This window comes from Polypterus senegalus, chromosome 1 (assembly GCF_016835505.1).
Source record: "Polypterus senegalus isolate Bchr_013 chromosome 1, ASM1683550v1, whole genome shotgun sequence".
Classification (NCBI taxonomy): domain Eukaryota; kingdom Metazoa; phylum Chordata; class Cladistia; order Polypteriformes; family Polypteridae; genus Polypterus; species Polypterus senegalus.
The window spans coordinates 61357863-61383510 of NC_053154.1; the positions used below are offsets into that span (position 1 = coordinate 61357863).

Genomic DNA, 25648 nt, shown 5'->3' on the forward strand with positions numbered 1-25648 from the left:
CTATATATACCTAAATATACTGTATTACTCAGAAGCATGCAATAATATATCTAAAATCATTACATTTTCTATAAACGGGAAAACCCCCTACCACTCCACGGTATAAATCCAGGTCAGATGCACTTTCCTGAAAGCCTGGTCAAGTGCAGAATAAGACTCTTGAATGCAAGGGGAAGAGCTTTTTCAGACTATTCCAGAGGTTTAAAAAGTCAAATCGTTCATGGTTCTTCTAAAAATTGACATGTAACTTACAAAAATATCTTATCAAAAAAGTGCAATGTATTACTGTATAAAATATAATCTCCCTTGGTTCAAACTGAAACATTTACTGGAATATAGTTTGTGCAGGAGATGGGTTGCAAGGCTATAGTAAATCAACGCTAAAACACATTATTTTCTCATCAAGTTTATTTAAAATTTATTTGCACTACTGAATATGTTTGGACTTTTCAGTAATGAATATGTCATTAATTTTCAGAAAACACCAGAATAGTTTCCACCAATTGTCACTATTATAACATGTAACGTGTACTTTATTGGATAAGCCAATTTATAGGTCGTTTTATTAATTTTAGAGCTTTAGTTTTAGGTGTTAACAGAGGGTTTCCCAGCAGAAGAATTCTTTAAATCAAAACCAACGTCTGTGTTCTCTACTTGCAACACTTAAGCCAAGTTCTTACAAGCATATGAGCTTGTCAATTAAAGAACAAATGTCTTAACATTTATTGTATATACACTGCATAACTGAATTATCTAGAGGTTTAATCTGTTAAAGCCAATAAAGTCAAAACAGTCAGCTAAGTGAAGATTTAAAATAACAGCAAGGTTTTTTTTTTTTAGTGAGCATTGATTTGAAAAAACATAAGTACACATCAAACACATTTTTTCTTCATTGCCCAATAAAACAAAACTCTCAGCGCATCTCAAAAAACTTTATGGACTTTAAATGCCATACCTTACTACAGTAGTACTCCATTAATGCAGCAGAGACATACACATGATGGCGAGTGCGCAGATCTTCCCTGGCTTTCTTGAAGATCATCCTGCCGGACTTAATGCCCTCTGCCCGTCTAGCAAACTTCATATACTGGATGTAAACCTAAAAATATATGGAATGACTGTTTTAACATTTACACTCCTAAATAAGAATTTAAATCTTTGTCTAATCAAACATAAGTTTTACTTGCTGAAAATAAACAATTACTTATAAAGTTAGAAAAATTACATAACAATGGTAAAAAATAATGCTACAAATGCTGTAATTTATAGTACCACAATGAATACGGACGCAAGACAGAGAGCCATGCCCGCCAACTCACAGAGCCCCGCCCGTCAACTCTAAGACCATGAGATACGCTCGACAGAGCCCCGCCCGCCAACTCTAACTAAGGGCAAGCAAGATGCACGCAAGACAGAGCGCACGCAACACTGAGAGCCACGCCCAACAACTCACAGAGCCCCATGCGCCAACTCTAACCCTCCTCCTGCATCATGGGATACACATGACAGAGCCCCGCCCTCCAACTGTACCTGTCCTCACGCATCCACCGTCGCTCTCGAGGCATGTGCACTGCCGGCTCATGTGCCCGCACGCAACAACTCACCAAATACAGCCTCAGTCGCTTTCGTCTGTGCTACAGTCCACATGCACCTCTGAGCCACATTGACGTTTCATTGTTCTTTTCGGTTACGACTGCTTTTCTATATATTGTCACGCTTGGGTCACAGATTTGCACAGAGACAGTTGTAGAAAACAGGAATTTTATTCAAACACTGCAAACAAACATTTGTTTCTTTTTCAAAAGATTAAACGTGCTCCATGACAACTCAGAGATGACAGTTCCGCTAGGAGCAGAGAATGTCGGAGAGAGAGAGAGAGAGATAAAACCAAACAATCAATTCCAAAACTGACAAGCGCTGCACAAGGCTTTTAAGTTAGCGGAGTATCGCGTGAGGCTTGTATTACGCATTATAGCACAAGTGAGAAGGTAAGGAGCAATGTGAGGGTAGTCTGTGTTTCAGGGGTTGGAGTTTTCCCAGGGGCGTCTATATCTTCTTGGGGTGCGATCAGCCCTCCAGCTCACACCCTCCCCCTCACCTTTGTTCACATTCTCGTGAATCAAGAGACTCTCTGTACCAGGTTCATGTTGTCATGATAATACGTGTGCGTTGGCGTGTTCAGAACCTGGTCGATGTTTTACTGTGAAACTGTAAGGTTGTAAGCCCATAAACCATCTCATGAGGTGAGAGTTTGTATCTTTCTGTCGGTATAACCATTGAAGTGGAGTATGATCAGTTACCAAAATGAAGTTTTGTCCCCACAAGTAATAGCGAAGCGCTTCCACAGCCCACCTAATTGCCAAGCATTCTTTCTCAATTGTAGAATAATTACGTTCCCTAGGAAGTAATTTCCTACTCAAATATGTGATTGGATGTTGTTCTCCATCAAAAATCTGTGAAAGGACTGCGCCCACACCAAATGTACTTGCGTCTGTTTGCAAGAACCAGGTAAGAAGACAATGCTTTTTTTAAAATTGCTGAAAGAACGTTTGTAATTTTCTGTCCACAAGATAGGTCGTTTTTTTCTGCCTCTAGTAAGTTCTGTAAGAGGAGCAGCTCTATGTGGAAAATTTGGAATGAATCTTCTGTAGTAACCAGCAAGCCCCAGAAAAGCGCGTACTTGTTTCTGTGTTTCAGGTCTCGGGTAAACAAGCATTTCTTCTATTTTCCTTAACTGTGGCCTAAGTAAACCCTTTCTCATAGAATAGCCTAAGTAATGAGTCTCGGACATGCCCAGTTTACATTTCTTAGGGTTAGCAGTAAGGCCAGCCTGTCTCAAGTTTTTAAGAACAGCTTGAAGCTGCTCTAAGTGTGTTTGCCAATCATTGCTAAAAATCACAACATCATCAAGGTATGCCCCGTAATATTAAGAATGAAGACGCAGGATCTGATCCATCATGCGCTGAAAAGTTAAAGGTGCCCCGTGAAGACCAATCGGGAGTCTTGTAAATTCATCAAGTCTGTCAGGAGTCGCGAATGCTGTTTTCTCACAACTGCTAGCCTCTAAAGGCATCTGCCAATAGCCTTTTGTGAGATCTAACGTGGAGATATAGCTCGCCTGACCCAGTTTTTCCAACAGTTCATTGACACGGGGCATGGGATAAGCATCGAATTTAGAGACCTTATTCAAGCGTCTGAAATCGATACAGAAACGAACCGAACCGTCTTGCTTTGGGACTAATATGACCAGGCTGCACCAGTCACTTTTACTTTCATGAATTACACCCAATGTCAGAATCTTTTTTACCTCTTAGCGCACAATATTTCGCTGCGCTTCCGGAATCTGGAACGGCCACATCTGTACGCGAACATCAGGTTCAGTATTGATTTTATGCTTTGTAATGTTAGTCTTGCCTGGTAAATCTGAAAAAACATTAGTGTTCCGTTCTATCAAAGATAACAGTTCTGTCTTTTGTGTATCGGTAAGATCGTTACCAATGGTAACATCAGTCTGAGAAACAGCAGCCAAGGAAGTGTTAACCTCTTGCCGGTCGTGCCATTCCTTCAAAAAGTTAATGTGTATAATCTGGAATGGTTTGCGATTTTACACATTAACCTTTTGAAGGAATGGCACGACCGGCAAGAGGTTAACACTTCCTTGGCTGCTGTTTCTCAGACCTTACTGACACAATCTGGAAAAAAAACTGGAATGGTTTGCGCCAGTCCCCTCCTTGAACCGTCACCTTATCGTGGTGAACGGGTTTGCGTGTCCCAATGATCCTAGGAGCTATGTTGTCCGGGGCTTTATGCCTGGTAGGGCCACCCAAGGCAAACTGGTCCTAGGTGAGGGATGAGACAAAGAGCGGTTCAATAAACCTCCAATGATGAAAGAAAACTGGACAACGTTTTCCCTTGCCCGGACGCGGGTCACTGGGGCCCCCCTCTGGAGCCAGGCCTGGAGGTGGGGCTCGATGGCGGCGCCTGGTGGCCGGGCCTGCACCCATGGGGCTCGGCCGGGCACAGCCCGAAGAGGTAATGTGGGTCCTCCTCCCCATGGGCTCACCACCTATGGGAGGGGCCAAGGAGGTTGGGTGCAGTGTGAGTTGGGTGGTGGCCAAAGGCGGGGACCTTGGCGGTCTGATCCTCGGCTACAGAAACTGGCTCTTGGGACGTGGAATGTCGCCTCTCTGAAGAGGAAGGAGCCTGAGCTACTGCGCAAGGTTGAGAGATTCAGGCTAGATATAGTCGGACTCGACTCGTCGCACAGCCTGGACTCTGGATCCAGTCTCCTTGAGAGGGGCTGGAGACTCTACCACTCTGGAGTTGCCCCCGGTGAGAGGCGCCAAGTAGGTGTGGGCATACTTATTGCCCCCCGACTTGAAGCCTGTGCGTTGGGGTTTACCCCGGTGGACGAGAGGGTGGCCTCCCTCCGCCTTCGGGTGGGGGGAAGGGTCCTGACTGTTGTTTGTGCGTATGCGCCGAATGTCAGTTTGGAGTACCCACCCTTTTGGAGTCCCTGGAGGGGGTGCTAGAGGGCGTACCTTCTGGGGACTCCCTCGTTCTTCAATGCTCACGTGGGCAATGACAGTGAGACCTGGAAGGCGTGATTGGGAGGAATGGCCCCCATCTGAACCCGGCGGTGTTTTGTTATTGGACTTCTGTGCTCGTCACGGATTGTCCATAATGAACACCATGTTCAAGCATAGGGGTGTTCATATGTGCACTTGGCACCAGGACACCCTAGGCCTCAGTTCGATGATTAACTTTGTGGTCGTGTCATTGGACTTGCGGCCACATGTCTTGGACACTCGGGTGAAGAGAGGTGCGGAGCTGTCAACTGATCACCACCTGGTGGAGAGTTGCCTTCGATGGTGGGGGAAGATGCCGGTCAGGCCTGGTAGGCCCAAACGTGTTGTGAGGGTCTGCTGGGAGCGGCTGGCAGAGTCCCCTGTCAGAAGTAGCTTCAACTCCCACTTCGGCAGAACTTCGACCACATCCCGAGGAAGGTGGGGGACATTGAGTCCGAATGGGCCATGTTCCGTGCCTCTATTGTTGAGGTGGTTGACCAGAGCTGTGGCCGCAAGGTGGTCGGTGCCTGTCGTGGTGGCAATCCCTGAACCCGTTGGTGGACACTGGCGGTGAGGGATTGCCGTCAAGCTGAAGGAGTCCTATAGGACCTTTTTTATCCTGTAGGTCTCTGGAGGCAGCCGATAGGTACCGGCAGGCCAAGCGGAATGTGACTTTGGTGGTTGCTGAGGCAAAAACTTGGGCATCGGAGGAGTTTGGGGAGGCCATGGAGAACGACTTTCAGATGGCTTCGAGGAGATTCTGGTCCACCGTTCGGCGTCTCAGGAGGGGGAAACAGTGCAGTGTCAGCACCGTATATGGTGGGGATGGTGCGCTGCTGACCTGCTCAGGACGATGTGGGTCGGTGGGGGGAGTATTTCGAAGACCTCCTCAATCCCACTAATATGCTTTCCAATGAGGAATCAGAGCCTGGGGACTCTGAGGTGGGCTCTCCCATCTCTGGGACTGAGGTCACCGAGGTGGTCAAAAAACTCAACTTGAGTTCCTCAAGGCTCTGGATGTTGTAGGACTGTCTTGGTTGACATGTCTCTGCAACATCGCATGGACATCGGAGACAGTGCCTCTAGATTGGCAGACCGGGGTGGTAGTCCCCCTCTTTAAAAAGGGGACCGGAGGGTGTGTTCCAACTACAGAGGGATCACACTCCTCAGCCTCCCTGGAAAAGTCTATTTAGGGGTCCTGGAGAGGAGGGTCCGTTGGATAGTCGAATCTTGGATTCAGGAGGAACAGTGTGGTTTTCGTCCTGGTCACGGAACAGTGGACCAGCTCTACACCCTTAGAAGAATCCTAGAGGGTGCATGGGAGTTTGCCCAACCAGTCTACATGTGTTTTGTGGACTTGGAAAAGGCTTTTGACCGTGTCCCTCGGGGAACCCTGTGTGAGGGGTGCTCCGGGAGTATGGGGTACCAGACCCCCTGATAAGAGCTGTTCGGTCCCTGTACAACCGGTGTCAGAGCTTGGTCCGCATTGCCGGCAGTAAGTCGAGCCCGTTTCCAGTGAGAGTTGGACTCCGCCAGGGCTGCCCTTTGTCACCGTTTCTGTTCATAACTTTTATGGATAGAATTTCTAGGTGCAGCCCTGGTGCTGAAGGGGTCCGGTTTGGTGGACTCAGGATTGGGGCACTGCTTTTTGCAGATGATGTTGTCCTGTTTGTTCCATCAAGCCATGATCTTCAGCTCTCTCTGGATCAGTTCGCAGCTGAGTGTGAAGCGGCTGGGATGAGAATCAGCAACTCCAAATCCGAGACCATGGTCCTCAGCCAGAAAAGGGTGGAGTGCCCTCTCAGGGTTGGGGGAGAGATCCTGCCCCAAGTGGAGGAGTTCAAGTATCTCGGGGTCTTGTTCACGAGTGAGTGAAGAATGGAGTGTGAGATCGACAGGCGGATCGGTGCGGTATCCGCAGTGATGCGGGCTCTGCATCGGTCTGTCGTGGTGAAAAAGGAGCTGAGCCGTAAGGCAAAGCTCTCAATTTACCAGTCAATCTACGTTCCTACCCTCACCTATGGTCATGAGCTATGGGTAGTGACCGAAAGAATATATAAGAATATATACACACATATACACACACATTATATATAGCGCCTCTCCTCGAGTTTACAATCCGGGCCAACATCTCTCCATATCCCTGCTCTTTAGCGGTGCTTTGGACCATGGGCATTACAAAGTTCTCTTGCCTCTCAAATACACATGTGATAATCTTCTGGTGCCATCTATTGACAATGTCGGTATGTGCATACAAAGTTCACAAACACATGACTGACACACTGATGTGACGTCACCTTCCCACCTCTTACTGAAAAACATTTTCAAACGCATTTCACACTGGAATTTCAATGCAACATTTGCTCAAAAACCTTCATGCTCCAGAAATATCTCAATGCACATTTAAAAACACACTCCACTGAACGAATGCTGCAATGTGAACATTGCCAGCAGTGCTTCAAAGCAACTCGCGCTCTGAAGAAGCACTTACAAACTCATTCCATTCACACCTTCAGTTGCACATTTTGTAACGAGGACTTCACAGCTGAGATGGATCTCCTCAACCATGTGCTCAACGGCAACTCACCTTGCATGAAAGACAGCACGTGTACCAAAAATTTCCCAAAGGACTTCAATGCCAAGACTCAAGAAAACACACAAGGATACCCCATATACCGCCGAAGACAGGGGAGAACTGCCATTGTTGGCAAAACGATATCGACAACCGTTGGATAGTTCCTTACAATCCCTGGCTTTCTCAGAAATTCAATGCTCATATTAACGTTGAAGTGTGCGCGTCCATTTAATGTATCAAGTATCTATATAAGTATGTCTACAAAGGACACGATGCTGCATCCATTGCTCTGCACAGTGAGCCAGCCAATGGTGTTTTCCAACATGACGAAATACAGACTTTCCTTGATGGTAGGTATGTTAGTGCTCCTGAGGCTATGTGGCGTTTGAACGAGTACAGTCTTTCAGAAAAATCTCACGTTATTATACGATTACCAGTTCATTTGCCACAACAAGTCATCTTCTTTCATGAGGGTCACGAGGAAGAAACGCTACAAAGACACGACAACAAAAACACTATGCTCTTAGCATGGTTTGAACTCAACAAGACAGATTCTGAAGCTGTGGAAGGGTATTACACTGATGTTCCCTAATATTACACATTCCAAAAGTCCTCTAGAAAATGGAAAAAGAGAATCAGAGCAGGCACAAAAGTGATCGGTAGAATGCCTGCTGTTGCCATTCCGTAGGCGTCACAAGTTTCTACCATCTACGAACGGCCAACGGCGTCGAATGTGAGACTTTCAAACAAGCTTGCCAACAATAAGGTCTTCTTAAAGACGACAAGATATGACATGATATTCTTACAGAGGCATCCCAGATATTCCTACGAGAACTTTTCGTTTTCATCTGTGTCTTCGGCAAACCACACAATGTTCCAATCCTTTGGGACACGCATAAACCCTTTGAGGACTTTCTCACAAAATATTCCACACATATAATGCAATGCTGCAACCACATGGCCTCAACCTGCACAAATTACACCTAACCCGTACTGACATTCTTCCACTTTGTCATTCATCTCCCACCTTCGACACTCAGGCTGAACACTCACACGCTATGGAACACAATGACAAACTCAACACAAAACAGAAACACACTGTTGACACCGTTTTACACGCTGCATACAATGATTCCCATTCCCGACAAACATGCTTCTTCTTAGATGGACCTGCAGAAACAGGGAAAACATTTGTCTACAAAACCCTGATTCATACCATCAGAGCTAGGGGGGACATTCCAATAACCGTAGCATCTAAAGGAATAGCTGCAACATTGTTACCGGGTGGACAAACTGCACATTCCGTTTTTAAAATACCGTTGAAGCTGAGTACTACTTCCACATGCAACATCAAACCTACCTCGCCACAAGCTCAACATTTTCTGCAATCCAAATTGATAATATGGGACGAGGCACTAATGACACATGCATATGCATTCCAGGCAGTCGACAGGTTATTATATGACCTCTCGGGTGTCACGCAGCCATTTGGAACAATACTATTGGGTGGAGATTTCCGACAAATACTCCCCGTCATTGTGCGTGACTCCCGAGCACTTACTGTCGCCAGTTGCATTAACAAGCAACCTTTGTGGCATCACATGTATGTTCTTATACTGACGACAAATATGAGAGCTCTTCCTGAAGAACAAGATTCACAAAATGGCTACTTGATGTTGGAGACGGGGAAAAATGGAACACCTGTGACTTTGCCTTCACATTGTTTTCCTTTTATTTCTGATCCCGTTCAACAATTATATGGAGACATCGACTTCTCAACTGTCACTCTGGAACAACTCAGTACGCGAGCTATATTAAGCATCACCAATGAAGACTCGCTACACCTTAATGAACAAGTGCTGAAACTTATCCCTACCTACAAAGTAACTTTCACATCGTCACAGACAATTCTGCAGATCAACTTTCATTCCCCCAAGGATTTCTTAATAGTCTTACTCCCACTGGCATGCCTCCACATAAACTCAAAATTAAAATTGGTTCAGTCATCATGCTTCTCAGGAATCTCATCCCAGCAAAAGGTCTCTGTAATGGCACTAGACTTTGTTACCAGCATTCACCGCAATGTACTGGAGTGTAACACTATCACATCTGCTACCTCACAAACTGTCCTTATTCCCCGGATTTCCCTGACCCCATCAGATTCAAATTTGCCTTTTACTTTTACACGCAGACAATTTCCTGTTAGATTGGCATTTGCAATGACTATTAATAAGGCACAGGGCCAAACCTTCAAAAACATATATGCCTGTATCTGCCAAAACCTGTTTTCACTCATGGATAATCGTATGTTGCTCTCTCCAGAGTTCCATCTTTTCATTCACTGACAGTTGTATCCTCAAACCCTCCCCATCTGGACAAATGTCTTTCAGGAAGTGTTCACACATCAATAAATAATTATGTGGCGTATGCTACACCGCAGGTTGGCTAGTAACAAACTATTATGCCAAAATAAGGTTAAAAAGGCTGATGCAAACACTGAACGAGAACATACCAGAGTGGGGTCGATGTCCTCTATAGCTAGCAGTCTGTTGTAAATACTGTGAACCTTCTCATATTTCATTCGACTCTATAAGATATAAAGGGAAACACATAAAAATCACACAGAGACTAGTCTACAATTAAAAAACTTTTGTATTAAGTTATAGCTTGTGATATGGCCACAGGTCTGGGGTCCAATGACAGTAATTTCCATTTGTCCATAGTTGAGCCTGAACATATGTCAGTAAATGGGTACAGGGTAGAAGACCGACCTTAATAGAATACTAGCACAGATGAGTAAATCAGTCTGAGGAATATTTAACAGGCACTTAAAAATTATTGACACTAAGGGCTAAACTCATAATTACTGCATTCTAACCATATCAGAATCACAGAGACTGAAAACACTATGGGCTTCTGAGCTATTGTAAACTTTATTTACACTTTTCTTCCCCCACATCCCCTTATGCCATTAAAGCCATCTAATTTTCAGTTTCTTTAATTCTGCCTAAATTTAATTCAAATCTCGTGATTTAGAGGGAGAAAACAAATTTAAGGAACTACTTTAGGGAACTTATTCTTCATTGGTTAAAAAGGCAAATATAACTATTAATAATTAACCAATGCCTTCAATGTAATCAGACATGGTCATATATTGCAGAAAACACAAGAACCTTTGCCAGGAGTTCTCAGAATTAGACAAACTGTTCTGCTCAGAGATCACCAAAAATCCAGTCCTAACTGACCTTTTACTCACTTGCTTGTTATTAACCCTCAGTTTTCTAAAAGAAAGAAATTCACAAGATATGAAACCTAATTATTTTTCATTATCAGTTTAAGGAAAAAAAAGTCTTTTGCTATGTATTAGATAGCATAAAATCTATTATTTTTTTTAGACTTGTACAAGACCTACAGTTTATTACCAGTGAATTTCAGTGATCTCAATGTCTCCCTCCATTGTTTATACAAGATTTGTTTTCATAATAATGATGTTCAACTCCTGTGGTCTGTGTGTATCTTTGCTGAACACGTAGAATGACCATCATTAGTGTAAAGTTGTACAGAGGCAGGTTATTTACTGTGTAGGCTACAGTGATATTAACCATGAATGGTTTATTTTAGAATATCATAGCAACTGATCAACAGAGTTGCACAACAGATGAACATGACACATTGGTGAACTATGAATAGACATTTTTATGCTTTCAAAAAAAAATTGGATTAATTGGCAGATAGAGGATACCAAATCCAAGATATTCTGCCCTGAAACTTATTCATGAACTAATTTCCTGTTTTAGTCATACCTCTTCATAATCAGCGAAGGCAAAGTAAAGCAGCATGTTCTTCTTTAGCAAAGTGCTTATAGCTCTTTCATAAATATTAGCAGCTTCATCACTGAACAGTTTGGCATTGTTCATATCCTGCAAGATACAATAAGGAATAATACATTTATCACCTTGGGAAAGGGAACTAAATTAAATAATAGCTATAAAAGGTGGGAGGCAGTGAAACTGAGGAGAACCTGGAACTTCGATCAATAGATAGATAGATAGATTTTATTAATCCCAAGGGGAAATTCACATAATCCAGCAGCAGTATACTGATACAAAGAAACAATATTAAATTAAATAGTAATAAAAATGAAAAAAATTAAAATAAATGTTAGCATTTACTCCCCCGGGTGGAATTGAAGAGTCGCATAGTGTGGGGGAGGAATGATCTCTTTAGTCTGTCAGTGGAGCAGGACAGTGACAAAAGTCTGTCACTGAAGCTACTCCTCTGTCTGGAGATGACACTGTTAAGTGGATGCAGTGGATTATTCATGATTGACAGGAGTTTGCTTAGTGCCCGTCACTCTGCCACAGATGTTAAACTGTCCAACTTTACTCCTACAATAGAGCCTGCCTTCTTAACAAGTTTGTCCAGGCGTGAGGCGTCTTTCATCTTTAAGCTGCCACCCCAGCACACCACCGCGTAGAAGAGGGCACTCGCCACAACCGTCTGGTAGAACATCTGCAGCATCTTACTGCAGATGTTGAAGGATGCCAACCTTCTCAGAAAGTATAGTCTGCTCTGACATTTCTTACATAGAGCATCAGTATTGGCAGTCCAGTTCAATTTGTCATCCAGCTGCACTCCCAGATATTTAAAGGTCTGCACCCTCTGCACACAGTCACCTCTGATGATCACAGGGTCCATGAGGGGCTTAGGCCTCCTAAAATCCACCACCAGCTCCTTGGTCTTGCTGGTGTTAAGGTGTAAGTGGTTTGAGTTGCACCATTTAACAAAGTCTTTGATTAACTTTCTGTACTCCTCCTCCTGCCCACACCTGATGCAGCCCACAATAGCAGTGTCATCAGCGAACTTTTGCACGTGGCAGGACTACGAGTCATAATGGAAGTCTGATGTATATAGATTGAACAGGACCGGAGAAAGTACAGTCCCCTGCGGCACCCCTGTATTGCTGAACACAATGTCAGACCTGCATTTAAACATTGTCTTTTTAATTACTACTCGTTCAACAAAGAATAATGAGAAAGACTGCAAAAAACTGTAATAATACTTTTTCATTTCTATTTTGGTTAATTACATTAAAGTTATTTATAATTTAATACAAAGAAATTTCATTGCTGTCCAGTACGCATTCAATGTATTCAATGTATGTTTACTGTTTCAAACTGATGAATGCATTGGTTCATATAAATGAATCCAATATGCAAATCAATCACCATATGAATAAGATTTCCATTTCACTGTAAGAAATGTCAGCATTTGTCATTGCACTGGTTTGTCTGGATTAATTTTTGCCTTTATCCTTTCATGTACTGTAGGTAGTTCAAAGTCAAGCAAAGTGACACCTTTTATTGGCTGACTAAAAAGATTACAATATGCAAGCTGTCAAAGCAACTCAGGCCCTTTGTTCAGGCAAGATGTACTGTAAGTGAAAACTACACAATATCTTGATACGAATGTAAACTATTTTCCCAAGCTGTCTCTACTTTTTTTTTTAGGTGTTAGATATCAAGTCATTAAATATGAAACAACAGAAGAATTTGCATTCATATGACATGAACAAGGACTCTGCCCTTATGCCAGTCTCAAGGTAATGTCACATTAGACAATTTTTCCACTGATTTTCAGTAGTAGCCTTTATTTACACAAAAATATCCAGTCAGAAGCTGTCAACAGCACACTCCTATGAAGATGATCATCTCATATGACATATCTAACAACTGAGACCAACTAGTCTGCAACTTTTACATACAACAGAATAGAAAAAGAATTAAAAAGGAAGAGATTGCTGCTGAACTCACTGAAGTTGTTAAGCCTTTATGAAGCGCTGCTCCATCAGGTAACATGTTGTTGTGACATGGACTGCGATTTTCAGTCAGGTAATTTGACATGGTGCAACAACAAGATCCGCAACACCAACTGACAAATCTGACATGCCCCGCAACAAAAAGTATAGCAATGTGACATCAGCTTTAGATTACTTTTTCAACAATTTTTAGTCGTAGCCTCCATTTACATCATTTTTAGCGAGAATCGGTGAAATATCCAGCAAATCACTACAACTAGTCTGCGAGTCTCTCCGACAAGGTCAAACCACTTTGATTTCGTCTTTAGTTGAAGCGCATCCATGGTGTGCAGGAGAGCCACAACCAGTGCATGCTCATCTGGAAGTACAATGCACAAAATGCAGCACAGAGGAATAAGGAACGTGGGTGTGTTTCAGACCTCACAAAAAGAATCATGGGTACATTTAATTTTTAATGCACCAAAACAGAATGGGGGGAAAAAAAGGAGGTAAGAGTCACGATTCTGGCTGAACTTGCCACACCTGCAATCTTTCATATAGCACGATGTCTATCATGCAGCATGCTACTGGCTGTCACAAAAATGGGTGAGCACAACTGTGCTCAAAGGTATTACATCCCCATACTTTAGCTGGCTGTGTGTAATGAAGAATCTAAATTAGCTTGCTGTGATTGTTACAGACAGAGAGAGAGGGAGAGAGAGAGAGAGTGTGTTTGTGTGTGTGAGAGAGAGAGAGTGTTTGTGTGAGAGAGAGAGAGAGAGAGAGAGAGACCTACAATTGCCTGACATCCCGTCCAGGGCAGTTTAGCTGCTTTGTGCCTAATGCTGTCAGGGAACTCTTGTGGCCCTGAATTGGATTAAGCAGGTTTGAGAATGTTATATTAGGTAATTACCAATAAAAGTTTACACTTTAATGTGATACATTTTTACATGTTTTTGTAAATAATAAGTACTTTGAAAATTAACCATCCATTATTCCTTTTAATTTGTGCTGGCAGTCTATATCCTTTAGAAAGAACAAATGACAATGCCAAAACTCTACTCAAAAAGTAGTTTTACTCTGAAGAATTTTAAAACTAAACTTAAGTTACACCTCTAAGTAGTAGTTTTAATCAAACTCAAAACACCACAAGCTCTACAATAAAAAGAATTTCTTGTATGCTAAAAGTATATTCAAACTTACCCCTTTTTCGGCAAGTAATTTACTTGATTGTTCTAGGTACTGTGCTGCCTCATACCAAATATCAGGATGGTGGCCCAACACTAAAAGGCATTGTTCATAGGCAAACATAACTGGAATAAAATAAGAATAATATCTTTATAAACAAATATTAGAAACACTGAGAAACACATATGCTTGACAAATTATGAAAATGCATTTTAAATAAATATTTATCATATTTTGGTTTAATGGTTAAAGAAAGATAAATATTTAAGACAATGCATCATGTATTGCCTAAGCAACTCATTTTTAAATGGGGAAGGCTTATTTTTTTTTGCATTACTAGGCTAGTTTCTTGTGCTTTCATTTAATATTAAGTACTGAACAGGTTGTACTTTCTTCGGTCTATTGTTCTTGTTGCTGCACAGATTTGTGTAAAAAGTATTAAAGAACTCGATTAGTGCAAAATAATTTTACTGAAGAACATTTCTGTGACTAATTTATAAGTATGTTCCTCTCTTACACATTGCTGAATGACTGATTACTTCTATTCATCTATCTAACTTGCTTTCAAGTTGCAAAATCGTTTTATCTGTGCTTTAAACAGTCAGATCCAGAAATAAATCCAAGTAGCCAAATACACTGCCTATAAAAAGTATTCACCTCCTTGGACTTTTTCATGGTTTTATTACTTTACAATATTGAACCACAGTGGATTTAATCAGGCCTTTATACAAACAGCCAATAAGAAGTCACCTGACTGGTACCTTTCAATAAATGTCATGGAGTTTTTTTGAGTTTTTCTTTGTCTTCATCTTGTTTTTGCCAAGTAACTGGCACTCCAGCAGTTTGACATTACATTACAAGTACACCTAGTATGTTTGGAAAGCCTGAGACTGCACGTGTCATATCCATTTAACTAATTATGTGATTTGTAAAAAAAACTGGCTGCAGCAATGATGACTTAGTGGCATCATAGTACAGGGGTAAATACTTGAGCAGTCAATTATTTTGTGTTTAATAATTGTAACAAATTTAGATCAGTTTGCAGAGATTTGTTTTTCATTTTGACATTAAAAAAATGACTGATTAAATCTATAAATCTAGTAAATTAATGTTTGAAAACAATAGAAGGTGCAATGAGTGTAAATAAATTTTATAGGCTCTATATCTATGAAAGGTAAGAACAAGCAACCGAAAAAAACTACTTCACGAGTGCTTCAGAGTGACTTTGCGACTACATGATATCTGGTTGTGTAGGCAACTATCTGGGCCACACCAAAAACGTAAATAAAATTTCTGTAACTGTACAAATAAAAATTAATTGAAATGTGTGACCAGAACAAGTCTGTAAAGATTATGGTCTAAAATAAGAAGTAAACGGAAAGCTTCAATAATGAATGGGTTCCAAAAAAAACAACATGCACTAAAGCAAGAGTACAGCTGTTAAGAAATTCATCAGTATTTTACAATCATTGCTAAAAAAAGAAAAACCCCAAGCATAAAATCCTCCAACATGTTCAATAATAATTCTTTTAAAAAGGGAATCTCAAGATGCTACAGTTAAACAATAAAATGGGAAAGTGTAAAATGTCACTGCTTGTATTTTTTTTAAATATTTTTTTTAGGTGTCATTTATATTTGTGAATTAGTATTATTTTAAGAATTTATTTTACATATGCTTCCAAGGTTAATCTGACACCTAATATACAGTGCATAAAAAGAGTATTCACATTTTATTGTTATGTGGTGCACAATTTTGGAGAGATCTGTTTTCACTTTTGACATTGGAGTCAAAACAACTAAATCAAATACAATGTGATTCAATGTTGCTAACAATAAAATTGTTGCTTGTTCATTCTGTTATTTCTTCACGGCTTGATTACTGTAATGCTCTCTTTACAGGTTTGAGCAAGTCCTCTCTGTCACGCCTTCAGTTAGTTCAAAATGCAGCTGCCAGGCTCCTAACTCGTGCTAGCCGAAGTGATCATATCACTCCCATTCTGTACACACTGCACTGGCTTCCAGTGTTTTATAGAATTCATTTTAAAATTTTGGTACTCACTTTCAGAGCTTTGCATGGACAGGCCCCTGAGTACCTAACCAGCCTGCTCCAACGCCATACAGCTTGCCGGACTCTAAGATCTGGTCAACAGGGCCTTTTAGTTGTCCCACGCACTCGGCTAAAAACCCGTGGGGATCGTGCCTTTCAGTCTGTGGCACCAAGACTATGGAACAGCCTGCCTTGTTGTCTGCATGGAGTCGAGTCTGTTGATTCTTTTAAAAAACAACTAAAAACATTTCTTTTTAAACAAGCTTTTAATTAGTGCTAAATAGTTCCAGTTTTTTTTTTTTTTTTTTTACTGTTTTTGTTTACGTTTTTCCTTCAACTGTTTGTATTTATTCTGTATTTGCTGTTAAGCGCTCTGTGACCTCTTGTCTGTGAAGGGCGCTATATAAATAAACTACTACTACTACTAAAATGTAAAACTTGCTAAGGAGTGAATATTTTAACAGGCACTGATGTATGTGATAATAAATATCACACGTGGAAGGGAACAAAAATAAAATAAACAAATAAACATGCCACCCATCCACCACTATCATATAAACTGTACGCATCTTATTTTGCTTCACACCTCTTTTTGTGATGAGTGTTTGGTCCTCTGTCCGTAAAGGGTTACTCTTCTCCCACTGAATGTATTTCTTCCACATTTCAACTTGCTGTGCTTCTTGAGGGGAATTCTGAGGTGGCACAGATGGTGCATTTCGATCCAGACCCTTCATAACTGTTTCATATTCCTGAAAGAAGACCATATTCACTTTGGCCTCAGAAAGCAGATGCTATAGTTTTCCTTATCATTACTCAAATGGGAATTATTACGGAGTCATTTTAAATCATTCACGGGGTAGATTTCTTGATAGCAGATTTTCATAATATTTTTTATTAAAGTATTTCAAGACCAAAGTTCAAAAACATATACAACATGTGCTATTAGACTGCTTTAACAAAGAAGAAGGTCAATGAGCTACTTGTCCTGTAAATAACAATGAAACACTTCAGAATTTTCAAAGTGTTCATGTGTGGAATAATTCTAACATATTTCCCTAGTTCATTATAACTTTTACTAAGCACTGGTATATCCATGGGCGGCACGGTGGTGCAGTGGTAGTGCTGCTGCCTCGCAGTTAGGAGACCTGGGTTTGCTGCCTGGGTCCTCACTGCGTGGAGTTTGCATGTTCTTCCCCGTGTCTGCGTGGGTTTCCTATGGGTGCTCCAGTTTCCTCCCACAGTCCAAAGACATGCAGGTTTGGCGCATTGGCGATTCTAAATTGTCCCTAGTGTGTGCTTGGTGTGTGTGTGTGTGCCCTGCCCAGGGTTTGTTTCCTGCCTTGCACCCTGTGTTGGCTGGGATTGGCTCCGGCAGACCCCTGTGACCCTGTAGTTAGGATATAGCGGGTTGGATAATGGATGGATGCTATATCCACTATTATATCGAAAGAGGTCTTTGAGGAATGACCTGAATTTCAAAGCTTTGTACTTTTTTGAAATTTTTTCATTAACGTCAGTCACAAATAATACATATTTTTAAGCATTTTAAAAGGAGTCCTTGCTCTGAAATATATCAAATCAGCATTTCTGACTGTGTTTTATTATAAGCAACAATAGACAATTCATGAACAGCAGATGTAAATATTTTACAATTTTCTTATTTTGCAAATTAAAATTGCTAAAATAGCTATAACACAGTACTGCAGATAACAAATTTAACAAACCATTTTACAGTGAATGAGACACATATTGATCACAGATGCTGCAACTACATCATCTCATAAATGTATGTTTCTTATCAATCTCAAAACCCATCCCCTAAGCAAGTTCAGCGAGCAATATGGGAAAACCCAATTATAAAGTTACTCCCTTGTAACCTCCTCTTTGTGCATAATACTAAGGTAAAGAGTGACCCAACCTGTTTATTTTAGAAAGGTATTACTAAATTCTTGCCAAATCCTGAAAAAAACTGGATATTTTTTTTTTACATGTATAAAGTGATTGCAACTATCACAATTTAAAGGTAAAGTTGTTTGAAACAAACAAACAAAAAAAAATGAATGACTGTTACTGATTAATAATGAAATTAAACCAAAGCCAATATAAAATGTATTTTGGACAAATTACCTTAGATTTACAGTAATTAGACCAGACCTAGATCCCTAAATATACAAGATAAACATTTTTTCCCAAAATTCCACAGTCAACTATTTCAGAATTACTTGCACTTGCAAATGGTTAAGTGACTCTTATTAAATGTTAATACTAACCTTAGCTACTCTTCTTGCATTCATGTAGTCTCTGCTACGATCTTCAATCATTTTCTTGGCCAAGTGAACATTGATGCCCTTAAATTAAAAAAGTTTAAGTTCAAAACTAAAAGAATGACCAATAATCCAATTTATATTATATTAAAGATCTGCTTTTCCTCCAGTGCTTTTAAAACTTGTTCTTTACACTTGGAACTCTTATATTATATTCACTCTTTTCAATGTTTGGAGAATCATATCAAATGTACTACTTACTTAATTCCAAAATGTCATACTGGTGCTTGTATCGCTTTACTTGACAGTATCCAGGCTATATTGTTAACTTCTGATAAGTATGCTCCATTGTATCCATCTCTAAATCCTCATTCCATATGCTTCCTCCTGATGGCATGCAATCCACATACTTCTGGCTCTTGATAGTGCCTTTAATTGTATGTGTGGTAATTATGTACAACTCTCCAACATGATAGGAGAATGAACAAGCTTCCAATGCTTAATTATTGTGCATTCTATATTCAGTGAGTCACTTTGTTTAGAATATCACCTTTTGTTCTAACCTTTACATTTTTGTATATTAGGGACCTGTTTATGGCCAAAGGTCTCTCAGATTGTTTGCCCACTAGTTAATACAAATCCAATCCTAGCAATAAATGGTCTGTCTTAATTGATTACAATATCAATCTTAATATTGCTTATTTTGAAACATAGCTTCTAAGCTACTGATAATCCTTATATATAATTTGATACTATCCGTATGTATGGTGTTCGTGTCAATACCCCATATGTATAGTGTTCGCATCAATACCCAGTATGTATAGTGTTCGCATCAATACCCCGTATGTATAGTGTTCGCATCAATACCTCGACTCAATACAAGTTAGAACCATGCAATGGGACTTTGCCTCTGTAGTTAGAACATAATGTAGCAAACGCAGTATTGCATGATTGGCTAAGAATGTTCGAATGCTTCAGTGACGCCACTGGAAGGCAGAGTATAGTAAGTCGGTGACTTAAACCCTTCGACAGCTCTGGAACCATAAGTTATTTAGAACGTATCGCCATTTGCTTGGTACATCGAAATCTATCTTTGGGCAATTTGGTTTTGGCATCCGTCCTTCTGACATCTATTAGCAAACTGAGCAATGACAGCTGGGTATAAACAACGGTCACTGTTTAAATTTTAGCCGATCTCAGAACTAAAATGACCTTGCCAACATAATTATTACTCTGACTAGAGTCGTAAAATATGGTTTGTTTTGAAAATTTGTTTGCCGGAAAAAAACAAATGAGATCCGCCGAAGAGCTGAGTTCACATCTCGCAGCCCGGTTTAAACAGGAAGCTCTTCATTACATCTTCCGAAAAGGTCTATTTTAAGCACAAATCAGTGCCATGATGATAAAATCATTTCAAGGACTTAAACAAATAATTCTCAGCAGAGAAAGTATGGATTTCACAAACGTTGAATTTGTAGCCCGATTCGATCGGGCTCCCAGTCGCTAGTTAACATATTATCAGCTGTTAAAAGTAAGATGCATTAGGAGATGTGCTGGTTGCAGCTGGAACAGAGCACATACAACAAAACTGGAGAGGATTCAAAGGATAAATTGCTAATGTCAACTATTAAGAAAATGTTCACAATTTCTGATATATTCTCAATTGCGACAATTAAACCAGTAATTGAAAGAAGAAAACTAGGTGGTGACCTACTGTAGGACAAATACCTGCAGACAAGTATGACATGTTGGCAATCTCTAAAGATGGTCTTCAAATATCTATGAGCATAGTAAGCATGACATACTAGAAGTTTTACCTGATGTGATAAAAATTCCATAAAGATAAATTGTGCTTTGCAGAGTCGCACCTACTGTACATAATCTAATGCTAAAAATCATACCTCTTCATACTTGTTGTAGTCTCTCCATAATTGTTCAATATTTATCATGGGATTCACACATCCTCTTTGATAAACTCTGCGAACTGCTGTAATTCTTTGATTCTCTGCATATGATCCTACAGCTTCCCTAAAAGTATACAATAGAATGCACAGTTTTTATTTCTTCTCAGAAAATTAAAGGTTATAAAAACAGGAATTAGATATTTTTTTACTCACACTCCCTTCAAAAAGTTGATGTAATCCACCCATATCTGAAAATGTAAAAAAATAGGTTTTCATAATTGCAGCTTGGTTAACAAAGCATGTAGATTAATGAACAATATGATCATTCATATTATGAATGTTTGCACACCAACCTGATAAGACATGATCTCCATGCCAATTTTATCTAAGGCAAAATCATATGCCTGAGCCATTTTCTCTCTGAAATGGAATAAAAAATATGTAACTTACTGAAACTGTATAAATTATAAATAACAAGAAGATATTTAAAATAAAAGTATGCAGTATTGACAATCTGAGTCAAAACATCTGAATTACACGTTCAAAGACTCTTATCTTACTATGTGCCATTAAAACATGATAATAACTATAATAGGACCCAGATCTTACTTGTAACTTGGGAGTTTGCCTTTGGTTTCTCTGACATATGAAAGATAGCATTTCCACAGGTCTATGTGCAGTACTTTCATGAGGCATCTCTGAAATAACTGAATTAAAACAATGACCATAAAAATAGATTACTTAAACTATATGCAATTAAAAACAAAGAAAAACACATAATACAGGTACAGTATACTATGCTTACAGTTAAGGTGGCAATAAAGCTAGGAATGCAGTATTGTGTACACAAATTAAAGCTAAAAATACTTCATGGTGATACCTATTCTGCTTGTTAAGAGCTCATTTTATTTACATTAAGACAAATAAGGTGACGCTCCCTAACAAACACACAAACACAGCTAAGTAGCAATTCTGCAAGACAGAAGATTACTTATTGCCACATATTCAGCTGGTGTTTACAGGAAGTAAAATGACTGCATCTGAAGTAATTTAAGATAAATTAAAAAATTTACTGCATTCTTGTACACAATAAAACACTATGAGGAGGGGGGTACCTCTGCTCACTGGAGTTACAGGAGAGGGACTGCTGGGAGCAGGAGAGTCTATAATCATGACCGGTGCTACAGATTCAACACTTACATATGCACCAGAGGCAGAGAAAGACCGGGCCTACTGTCCTGGACAGAAGCTTGCAATTAGCCCACTAAAACTGGGGCGGCAGGCAACAAAAACAGTGAGGCTGCTACACTTTCTCAAGATCACTAAGTGACAGCAGACAGGTCACAAGTAGGACTTTGTTGGCCAACTGTCTTTTTGATCAAACAATAATTCACAAAATAGCAAATTTAAATACCACCTGTTACAGTAAGGAATACACACTGCCAGTCCTCTATCAATGCCCCAGCCATTTAAATAGTTACCATACACTTAAACTTTCTCGACTTTATCATAATTTTTTTTGCTTTAATCTATAAGTAAATAGTTACTTTATACTTACCTTTTCAACTTTATCATAGTTTTTTGCTTTGACCTACATGTTTAAAAAAAAAACCAAAACAACCTGTTAGGTCTGTAGCCACTAACTGTTACAGATAACTTTTACGGGAAGTGGGCAAATCAACCATCAAAAGACTGACACATACAATCCATTCCAAAATGTGAAATTTGACACCAAACTATATTTTTTCACAAATAATGAAATAAGCTCCCATCAGAGTATTTGATGCAAAAATATCTGAGGTATTACAATTCTTATAATTTGGCATAGTCTACAACAACTTGAAAATTTAGTTAACATCTTTACATCCTTTACTTGATGGCGATCAAAAAATATTTGTAGCTTTAAAAACTAAATTGTCTGATGTCAGCTACAATACATAATATAATGCTTGAGATACAAAACCAACAGTGGTATTAGAAAGTAGAAAGGTACACTGACTATGTCAACAAGTAAATGAATTTCCATCAAACAAGCTTTTTACACCAATGGAAGGTTTACTGAAGCAAAGATCGTCTTTAGCTTGATAAAATTCCAAAATACTGAGCCAGAACAACTAAATAAATATTTTACATTTGGAAAATCAGTAGGAATCATTAAGTATGTCATACTAGGGTCCATCTGAGGAGCTGTAAGACACTATAGTATCTAACATATTAAACATTTATTGAAGCCTTGCTTATTGAAATTATATGGTTTAAACAAAAAAGCCTTGCTTATTGAAATTATATGGTTTAAACAAAAATCTGTCACCAGACTATGTCACTTTAAATGACTGAAAATCACTGCCAACATCACATTTCCTGACTGAGTTCTGACATTGAAATATGGCCATGCTCACTCCTTTTTCTGACAGTCAATAGCATGCTGCCTGATAGCGCTGGCAGTGTATGAAGGGTTAGCTACAGTACAATCAGCTTCAGTTTCAGCCCCTTTTCTTTCTGTCATGGCACATAAAACATCAGTCAAACGAACTGCTCTCCTTGTTTGGGAGGTCCAGAACATGCCTGTTCTTCATTCTATGTATTGTACTTTCAGATGAGAAGTAATTGGCCGTTGTCTCTCCTCCAACTAAAGACAAGATCAAACGGTTTGATTTTAATGTAGTGAGTCGCAGACTAGTTGAAGTGAGTCACTGGGCATGTGATATTTGCACAGTATCATGTGACCGCAATCCAAAATGGTGACCAGATTATAAATTACATTAAATAAATTACATTATAAATGGTGCAAACATTAGTAAAAGCTGTAGTATTACAGTGTTTATTAGCACTTCTATTTGTGTCTCAATAAATCAATCATACACAGTACTGTCCAACATCTATCTGTGACTAGGTTTTCCTTGAGGCGTCCAAATTGATTTGAATACAAAGAGGACTGTTTGACTTCTGTTAGGTAGATTGCCCAGAGGGGACTGGGCGGTCTTGTGGTCTGGAACCCCTACAGATTTTATTTTTTCCCTCCAGCTTTTGGAGTTTTTTTGTTTTTTCTGTCCACCCTGGCCATCGGACCTTACTTATTCTATGTTAATTAATGTTGACTTATGTTTATTTTTTATTGTGTCTTCTATTTTTCTATTCATTTTGTAAAGCACTTTGAGCTACATTTTTTTGTATGAATATGTGCTATATAAATAAATGTTGATTGATTGGTTGATTGAAAATGTTTAACTGGAATGTGATCAACTCAGGTGTGACGTCATTCTCAGCTTCAAAATACGACTTCCAAAGTAAATGGAACACAGCATTTGATCATACATGGCTCAATTTAGTAAAACTGGCCCAAGGTCACAAGCAAACCAATCTAAAGGCTTCAGATAATTTACTCAGCCTCAGATCTTTATGTTGTTAACTGTAGAGACCATTGATCATGTGATTGTACCCTGATATTGAGTGCAACCGTTTGAAGTATTGATAAGAACTCCACACAGAACATAAGATTCTAAATATAATAGTAAGTGTGGAGAGCATGTTCCATTAGTTTGTAAATCATACAGCAGCAAATTTTGTTTGTACATGCACTAAAAGCACATTTTCCAAAAGTGACACAAACTGGCCCCACTTATCCATACTGTTCACCTATACTTCACATTAACCTCCCTGTATATATATGTGTATTATATATGTATGTATGTGTATATTATATATATATATATATATATATATATATATATATATATACACACACACACACACACATATACAGGGATATTCACTCGAAAGAGGCCCTGAATATTCTGTATTCTGAATAACTCTCATTAGGACAAAGCAATCTGAATGAAACAACATGGAACGTGTTCCTCAGTATATGGAGCTTCAAATAAGCCAGGATGTCCCTGTGTCAGAGCAATGAGGTAGGTGCTGGACAGCCATTGTGACGTTTAACCTCCATTTGCAACTTTGCCCATACCCCTTCGCTCAACTTCTCATCAGGATGGTGGTGTACAGTAACGAGCAGTGTGTCTTTATGGTGCAAACCTATTGGGTCACCAATTTGTTTAAGCAATATCAGAATAAACTGGATGACTACAAGTTAACAGGTTACTTCCAGCAAGATGGAGCAACGTGTCACACATCAGCAAGGAGCATGACAGAAATTGAGTCCTTCTTCGGCAACAGGATAATTTCAAAGGGGCTTTGGCCACCACAGTTGCCAGATCTGACATCACCCAACTTCTTCATTTGGGGTATGCTCAAAGGATAAGTCTATTGGAACAAGCCTCGCAGTGTGGAAAATTTAAAGGAAAACATCCAACGTGAAATTGCTGCTATTCAACAAGATAACACCTCCCACCCCAGTATCTTATTTACAGGTAAGTAAATATAGGTGAATGGTACTCAAAAGAAAGGAAAAAAAGAAAAATCCCTGGATCAGCTGTTCAAGAAATGCACTCTTTAGGACCCTTTATTTCAGCTAAAGGTCATTTCCTGGACTGACAGATCATTGCCATCTGCTAAGAATATATCTATAAACAAAAGCCTAGCACTGGGGCAAATATTCTTACTGAGAAAACAGACATTGCTGAGCCAGGAACAACTCTTTAAAAAGGTGACTAACTTCAAACTTTCTCATTATTCCTGCAGCAACTACTTTTTTGGTCAGAAAAGAACAGACGTCTGTTTATTTCCATTCAGGACTGATTCCAAGGGATTTATTTGACTGTATATCATTCTTGCAGAGTATCTCCTTTTCACAAACTCTCGATATGCACAATTCTTGTTCCTCAGTTATTTTCTTTCAAATGGCCACTGTTGTTTCTGGAGCATGCTCAAAAAACAATTATGCTTATCCACCAAATTTTTAAACTTGTGTATCCAGATCAGGGTTGTAGGGAATTTGGAGCGTATCCCAGCTAGTATCAAGGCACAAGGCAGAAACAATCCCTGGACAGGGTGTTAGACCATTGCAGGTTGAAAACAAACAAACACACACACACACACACACTAGCTGAAATGCACAAATTTACTAACAGAGCCCGGTATTACCTGTATTTAAATTTTGCCTGCAGTGTTGTGTTTTACTTTGAGTTTAATCTCTGTTCTATTTAAAAATGCTTAAGAGAGATAATCAGTTACCAAGTGACACTTCACCAGAATATTTAATCTTTTCAATTGAGACCACCAAACATTTCTTGGTTTAAGCAATCTTTCATTTTTTTTTTATTTATTTACATATTAATACTTCTCTTTCTGTTTACTTTCAGGTCACCCTGTGCAGACAACAGGATTGCTGGGGTCATATTAGTAT

The 25648-nt window shown here is 39.6% G+C and overlaps 1 protein-coding gene across 1 annotated transcript in view; it reads right to left on the bottom strand.

Annotated features, from left to right (window-relative positions):
• The window catches only part of cstf3 (cleavage stimulation factor, 3' pre-RNA, subunit 3), a 124732-nt gene that overhangs the window by 10328 nt on the left and 88756 nt on the right, over positions 1-25648 (bottom strand). Inside the window, exons 4-14 of the mRNA XM_039749742.1 lie at positions 21902-21934; positions 20953-21050; positions 20697-20763; positions 20557-20591; positions 20341-20467; positions 18446-18523; positions 16762-16924; positions 14144-14253; positions 10947-11063; positions 9656-9730; positions 956-1099 (exon numbers count right to left, since the gene is read on the bottom strand). Of these exons, the coding sequence (XP_039605676.1) occupies positions 956-1099; positions 9656-9730; positions 10947-11063; positions 14144-14253; positions 16762-16924; positions 18446-18523; positions 20341-20467; positions 20557-20591; positions 20697-20763; positions 20953-21050; positions 21902-21934 (1047 nt within the window). The remainder of the gene's footprint in view (positions 1-955; positions 1100-9655; positions 9731-10946; positions 11064-14143; positions 14254-16761; positions 16925-18445; positions 18524-20340; positions 20468-20556; positions 20592-20696; positions 20764-20952; positions 21051-21901; positions 21935-25648) is intronic.